The sequence below is a fragment of the Colias eurytheme genome, chromosome 13 (assembly GCF_061535395.1).
Source record: "Colias eurytheme isolate Ceu_HAF_F1 chromosome 13, ilColEury1 Martin Lab GWU primary, whole genome shotgun sequence".
Classification (NCBI taxonomy): domain Eukaryota; kingdom Metazoa; phylum Arthropoda; class Insecta; order Lepidoptera; family Pieridae; genus Colias; species Colias eurytheme.
In genome coordinates this window covers 3,387,273-3,394,955 of record NC_142992.1, presented here as the reverse complement: position 1 = coordinate 3,394,955, position 7,683 = coordinate 3,387,273, and the positions used below count along the sequence as shown (strand labels likewise).

The 7,683-nt window shown below is 31.0% G+C and overlaps 1 protein-coding gene across 1 annotated transcript; it reads right to left on the bottom strand.

The window, feature by feature from the left end:
- Positions 1 to 1,938: 1,938 nt before the first annotated feature.
- Positions 1,939 to 3,805, bottom strand: LOC149903291 (uncharacterized). Its single transcript, XM_090108686.1, has 2 exons — positions 3,681 to 3,805; positions 1,939 to 3,409 (listed from the first exon to the last, which is right to left on the bottom strand). Exons 1-2 carry the CDS (start codon positions 3,736 to 3,738, stop codon positions 2,493 to 2,495), a joined length of 975 nt encoding a protein of 324 aa, XP_089964812.1. The 5' UTR covers positions 3,739 to 3,805; the 3' UTR covers positions 1,939 to 2,492.
- Between the last annotated feature and the right edge of the window lie 3,878 nt (positions 3,806 to 7,683).

Sequence of the window (7,683 nt, the reverse complement as noted above, 5' to 3'; positions counted from 1 at the left end):
ACCCCGTAGTTATAAAAATAGAGGGGGGGGGACATACTTTTTACGACTTTGAGAGCTGATATCTCAAAAACCGTTCACTTTAAGAAAAATGTTTTTTAGAAAACTTTATATCATTTTAAAAGACCTTTCCATTGATACCCCACACGGGTATGTACATCGAAAAAAAAAATTTCATCCCTCAGTTACATGTATGGGGGGCCCCACCCCCAATTCTTTTTTTTACTATTTAGTGTCATATTTTTGTAGCGGTTCATACAACACATATTCCCATCAAATTTCATCACTGTAGTACTTATAGTTTCCGAGTAAATCGGCTGTGACAGACGGACAGACGGACAGACGGACAGACGGACATGACGAAACTATAAGGGTTCCGTTTTTGCCATTTTGGCTACGGAACCCTAAAAATCGGCCCTAAATAGTAAATACTTATCCAAAATCTATGTCAGTGATAAAAAATGATCTTGTGCTATTACTTACACAAATCTTTTGTGAGAAAAATCTATATCACTAATTGTAAAATATAATAAAGACAAGGAATTTAATTTAAATTGAATTATTAGTAATTCAACGGCTTTTATAAACCACATTTCTTATTCAAATACAGTACCCATCAAATCCCAACAATTAAGCATGAGTTGATATAGTTCTAACTTCTAACCACGTTCATCACAGCAAATCTAATAAAAGCCCTTAATATAGATTGAAAAGTTCCCCAATACAGCAAGAACATAAAATGGAAGCCCGTCAACAAAATATTAGTATTCAGGTGACGGTAAAAGGGAGTCAACGCATTAACCTTTAAAAAGGGGTCAATGCGTGAAACTTGTATCCCCTGATATCTTATTCTGGACAACTATTTGTTTGAGGGTTCCGTAGCGACAGGTACTGCCACGGAATATTGATAGGCCGAGATTATTCGCTTTCAGGAATTAGTTTGCGCTTAATGAGTTGGGTAAGTGTGGGTGTATAGACTGACAAACTTCAACGGTCATATTAGAAAGTGATTCTGTTTAGGGTTGACCGCCTTCTTGTCTTAATGAATACTGCATGAGCGTTATTACTAGGAGGTCGAGGGTGAAAATGAGGATTTAAAAGTTGATATCAAAATCATATGACAAAATGAAAATGAAATGCTTTGACATACGTCACGAACGACCGTTTTGAAATTGGATACTAATAACTTCAAACATCTGAATACGAATGTAAAAGACCTTAAATAATAACGTCATCCAGAAAATATAAAATTCGATGTAACAAAAACTGGTGCGTCTTTTTTATTACGTAGCTGGTGTTATTAACGTTTACGGGAGCAAAACGATTGAAAACCTCAATAATTGTAAAAAATCTTAATATGAAAATCTACTAGTTTCCACAGACCATTTTACGAGAACTTCCAACGACTGCCTCTGTCAGGTGAATAATAAATGTGTAAGAAGTCAGAGTCCTTTTATTTCTGTTTCTCGGCCGTTCTAAACATACTTGGCAAATGCTTAATGCTAATAATATTTTAACCATGCTTCAATGTATTGTAAAAGCTTATTAATTTCGTACGAATGCATATTTCGTACGACAGGAAAGTCTCTCTGTCAGGAAAATAATACTGATCGACTATGCAACTTTAAAATATCAAGTTCTCAGAAATAAATGAGGTGTTAGTGGAATATAATTGTATCTAGTATTTTTGTCAAAAAATGTTTCAGATTTTATTATAAAAAAAAATAAGCTGAAAATAAAATAGAATTAGTAATATTGTATTGTGCATTATAATTTAGAAATGCAATCCGTTGCGTTGGTATCAAATAGCTTCAATACCAATAGAGATTAATGTTGATAATATATTGATTTAGAACTACGTCTTATCAAAGATTTTTTTTTATTATTATCTACTTTAAAATAAGTAACGGAACGAAGCAATAAGAAGAAAATAATTCTATAAAATATATTATATTTTATTAAGAATAGGTTAAGAAATCATTTATCGCTTTGTTAAAAAACTGAACAAATACACAAGAAAACTGTACTATACTTGACAATCAAATGGAAATCTATGAAATTGTTACTGCATAAACCGTTAGTCAAAGTATAAATGATTAGACTTATTTCCAATACATTCATGTTTCAGTCTAACGGCTATCACATTACATCTCTGACAATAAAACTAACATTAATTTGCTAACGATTCACATAACAATGTCACCCACGAGCAGAAATACAAAAGCTGACGCTTGTTTTACGAGTATATTCTGACAATTGCGATTGAAGAGCCCTGTAAAGTTACATCGGTTACATTTACTGCCATTGTTCAGATTTATGCGTCGATCGCAATGAAATTTATGATATACGACATTTGTACAATATCGCGTGTAACCTGTATCATTAAAGCATGAAGTCGTAAATGACAGACGGATGCCTCTTATCTCCCTTTTTCAACATGATGAATATATGAGCCATCGTTCGTTATTTTCTTATGCTTTATGGAATCTGTAGCATTATTTCCAATGGTAATAGTTATTGTTATAAGGAACAAAACCAGTATTTTTAATTGGTTGTTGCTCTAGATACCCATCATAATACAATCCTGCTAGAGGTTGAAATTGAGAAGTAAGCTGATGCTTTCCTGACGTTTGCCATGGATCAATCTTTGAATATTGAAAGTCTGAGTTATAGGAATTCTCCACATTGTTGTTTGTAGAAGAATATTGTTTATAACTGTTATAATAAGATGGTCGAGTAGGATATATAACTGCGTTATACCATGATTCATCACTTCTGCTTTCAACATTTTCTTCAATATTATTATTTTGATCAGTGCTATTTTCCGAACTGAAATTTTGCCAGTTGTTTTCCAAGGATGGTAGCATTAGATTATTATCAATTGGCGCTTCAGTGAATGTAATAGTATCAACTTCATTTTTATAAATTGCAGTTGGATAAGGCCCTTCAACTGTTGTGGTTCCATTTACATCTAAACTGTCTGTTTCTGGTGTACTGTCTGTACTCTCGGTTGAAGTAGTTAAAGTTTCATTAGTTATTTCAATAGTCGTATTATTATCAGCAGTATTTTGCTTAAATGTGTCTTCCTGTGAGCTATCTTGATCACAATCGTTACCAAGTTCTTCGGCCGTTTCATCATTTAAGTTATTTTGTGTTTTGTTGGAATCGTCCAAAACAAGTTTAGCTGGAGATATTATTTGAACTGTTTCCCCATTTCCATCATAATTATCAACAGAGTCACCTCCATGGAGATTTTGCTGGCTTAATGATGGAACTACAAGTATTGGTGACAATACATAAGGTGGCAACTGCAGAGCTAAATTTTGACCAATTTTGTATCCTTCCAAGAATCCGAGTAGTGGCAAAATATCACGTTTCTCTCTCTCTTTTGGTTGAAGATATTCAGCCGACACTGAAATAGAAATCACTTCCATTATTATTCAAGTTTTCGAATTATTTACAAACAATATTTAAACTCAAAGTAAATGTTTCTTTGAATAAGCCCAATCTTAACGATGTTCTTGGTACCCTTAGTTATCACGATTATTTCCTAGAAAGAGCTTTTGAACCGATAATAAATTGCGGACTATTCCAAATATACTTTAAAAAAGTCTTTACAAATTGTATATTCTAAAAATCGTATCTAGGTAAAAATACAATAATAATTTATATTGATTACTTACAAAAGGTAGAACTGGAAGCCACAATAGTAATTAGGGACAAACAACCGCCCACATGCATTTTGTAGTTTCAAATGATACGCGCAACTGTAATGCCTTGTTATCATTTATCAATGAATGGATTTATGCGGTGGATAGAAATTAGAAATACATGTTACATTTCACAGAACGTTCTATGACTTTTTAATAAGCAGTTATATGTTATTTAGGTATGCTACTACTATTTAGATTTCTGTGGGTATGACTTATAAATCCAATATTATTAGTTTACTGATATACTATTTCACATGTTATATTAAATTCAGCAATAAAACATTCACTAAGAACTTAAAAAATATAGTAGAAAATTATATTTTTTTTAATGTTAACTAGAATAGGCAATATATTCCTTTTTTCGCTGCCGCTTCAGGTGAAATGACCTATATTATGCAATAAACAAAAAAACTTTGTATCTGAACAGCAACATTGTTAATTATTATAATAATGTCTAACCTTGAAATAATGTATTATTTTTTCTCAGCTTGATAAATATTAAAATTTAAACTCTTTTACAAAAGGACATACACACTCAAGTTAAATGTATTAAAATAAAAACGTAACTCTTATCACAATGCGGGTTTACTGTTCACGTAATATAGAAAGATTTCACTTTCATTTCAATGTACTGTAACTAATAAGAATATTACTTCCTTATCTATAATTTCCTTACTTTTTTCTATACGAAACAAATGAGATGAATGCATAATTTATAAATAACGAAACTTATATCTACCTCAAACTTTTTCATTACACAAAAAAAAATTAAATATTTAAATACAAATTTGTTGCGCAATTTATAAAAGTATGTTTGTGCCCCACGAGGTTATTATAAAATATACATTTAATTTGCATACTGATACAAATTCTCAAAGCAGTGAATGTAGAGTCATACAAGAGTAACTAATAACTATGTGCATCACATTGTATATTGAAATCTTATCACTTTTTCAAAATTTTTCTTTGCAAGAAGTTCTAGGATTGTAATTTATAACTTTCGTACGGAAACCAGGAAGATTATTCAAAAATGTTTTCATTTATATTTTCCTAATAACTGACAACATATTTTAAACAAGTTCAAATAAATATATTTTATTCTCATAATATTATAGAGCTATTTGTTCTCATTTCAATTATTTACTTTATCAAAATATGCAGGTAAAAGTTAAAAAATTCCTTACTTAATATAATAAAAAAACCTAATAACTTTGAAACTACGCACGGATTTTGATGCGATTTTTTTTAATAGATAGAGTGATTCGAGAGGAAGGTTTTAGTATATAATTTATTAGGTTTTAGACAAAGCGGGCGAAGCCGCGGGCGGAAAGCTAGTTAATTATTAACTACAGCAGATAAAATAGTACTAAAATTAAAATAAAAAACGTACCTACCTATTTCATGTCCTAGTAAAAGTATTTTCCAATTTCATTTCTGAATTTGCTCTGATTTTTTGTACATTTTATTAACATGGAATCCATCAAACTAAAAAGAATGATGGATGCCATGCGAAAATTAAAATGACTTTCGTATATATTTTTACAACAATATCTAAAAGAAAATAAAGGTTTATCATAAAAAAATAGAATTATCTGCTTTAAATAATTTATAACGCAAATTGCATATTATACTCATTGATTTTTCTTGAATATCAATTAGAACGTATAATAGATCATTTATATATTTTTATAATATGTAATATAAAACGTATATTATACATTGCATAGTAGGTTAAAAGCTGTAGAGAAAATTTTCATTCTACAAAATATTTTGATAAACATTTTTATTTGCAATATGAATCAGGATTTTCTCGCCATTTCTTATAGTAAATAGTATGGTCAATTTGCAATTATAACAGTACCCAAGTATTCAAATTTCATAGAAAAAAATTATGACCACATTCCATAGAAACCATACCATAAAATCCCAAGATCGTTCACTCGTCATTATACCTATAGTACTCACAATATACTCAAGATATCAAACACAATAGGAAATAAACAAGCAGGATATTAGAATGGAAGCGAAACAGATGACAGGTGAAAGAATCCATTATTACGAATCCTCAGATGAAAGATTCTCTTTATTTCGTCGTTTCGAGTACACCGCTCCAAAAAATAATGCAACTCCTAAGGGGGAATACAAGTGACAATTTAGAACAAAGCATTTTTCCTTATTGTGTACTGAATTTCTTATTTTTCTTTGTTATTCCTTGTAAAGTGTGCATGCTTATTGCTTATGTTTAATATTGTAATAAAATACCTGTAATATGGACCGTTTCAGAATTCACGTGAATTTAACTATTTTTATAGTAAAAACTAGGTATTTTATTTTTCTCGATTATTAATTGTAGGGTCATGTTCTAGTTGCATATCAAATTTTTTCAGTTTTAATAAATAAAAAAGCGTTTGAAGCTCTGTTTCATATTACATCGCTACTGGATACGTCAAATACACGAATTTAGCAAAAAAATTCAAAGTAAAACCCTAATAAAACTTCCTGAAATTTATATTTTATGTAGATACGACGTGCAATAAACACTTGAGAAAATCTAATTATGGGCACAATTGAGAGGATATGCTCCAATGCAATTATATGAAGCTATTAAATTCCATTTAATATTGAGAGATGCTACATAATACTATAAATTCATGTATATTTTCCACTTCAAATAATAATTAATTATGTGATTACAATTAAAATAAAAAAAGACGTGTGGCACTCGGGGACTGCCGCGGTAAAGCTATTGCATAGCATGCCTTCAAGCCACACCTCCGAGCCCATCGGAGTGGGGAGCGTGAGGTTTTTTCGTTACGGAATTTCTCGATTCGGTCCCCGCGCTCAAGGCCCGCGATAGAAGCTATGCAATAGCTTAATAATAAAAGGTCAAATAGAACAAAAACATAAGCTAAATAAAGTATATTTCTGACTAAAGAGTGTTGCAAACAATAATAAAATGCAAATATCAAAACATTAAAAACTGATCAACAACGAGAACACAGTAAAGTAAGTACAATAATTGCAGTACGAATACTTATTAAACCTATACAAGAACGACGCAATGCAGTCCGCAAAACACGTACAATACGATTTTAATATCAACACCTTTAACAAGTGAAGGCATGAGCACTTCCTTTGTAGCAGTTGTCCAATTTGACTCGACTTGATCTGTCGCTGCAGCTTTATTACTATCTCAGCTCTTACAAAGTAAAATGCTCTCAATATCTGGGGTTGTTCCGATCTGCAATGCTTTATTGGGGTCTATTTTTTATATTAAAAATAGTGAGCAAAATGTTTAACTTGTAATCTTCTTATATATAAAAATGAATCGCAAAATGTGTTGGTAAGCGCATAACTCGAGAACGGCTGAACCGATTTCGATAATTCTTTTTTTATTATATTCCTTGAAGTACGAGGATGGTTCTTATGTAGAGAAAACGTAAACATGTACCACGGGCGAAGCCGGGGCGAACCGCTAGTGTTATATAAAGACAATATTATAATGCTCATTTCATCTTTTCGATGTATTTAAATGTTTTGCCACGATATAACTTCGTAATATTTCACAAACACAAATATCTGAATGTATGAAATTCAGCGAAAATTCTAAGGCAATATTCTCTTATTAAATAGTGGTAAGGTCAAAGAGGTGTGCGGGTAAGACATACCTAATGTGTCTTTAGGGGAGACCTTTCAGGCATAATGTTGGATACAACACTCATAATATTTTAACGGTATTAGCCCTGGTTATATGAATAAGGTGCTGTATGAATTGTATTTTTGGCTATATGTTGTATGAACAAGATTGAAGTATGGTATGATGATTTCATTGTATCATCGTGAATGTGGTCCTGTGACTTGCTTTAATATTCGTCAAATTTAAATCAAAATAGTTACAATGTCTGTTACAAAAAATTGTAATATTGTGTTCAATTGTAATATTTCTGCATGTTCATCAATTTGTAATCTAAGC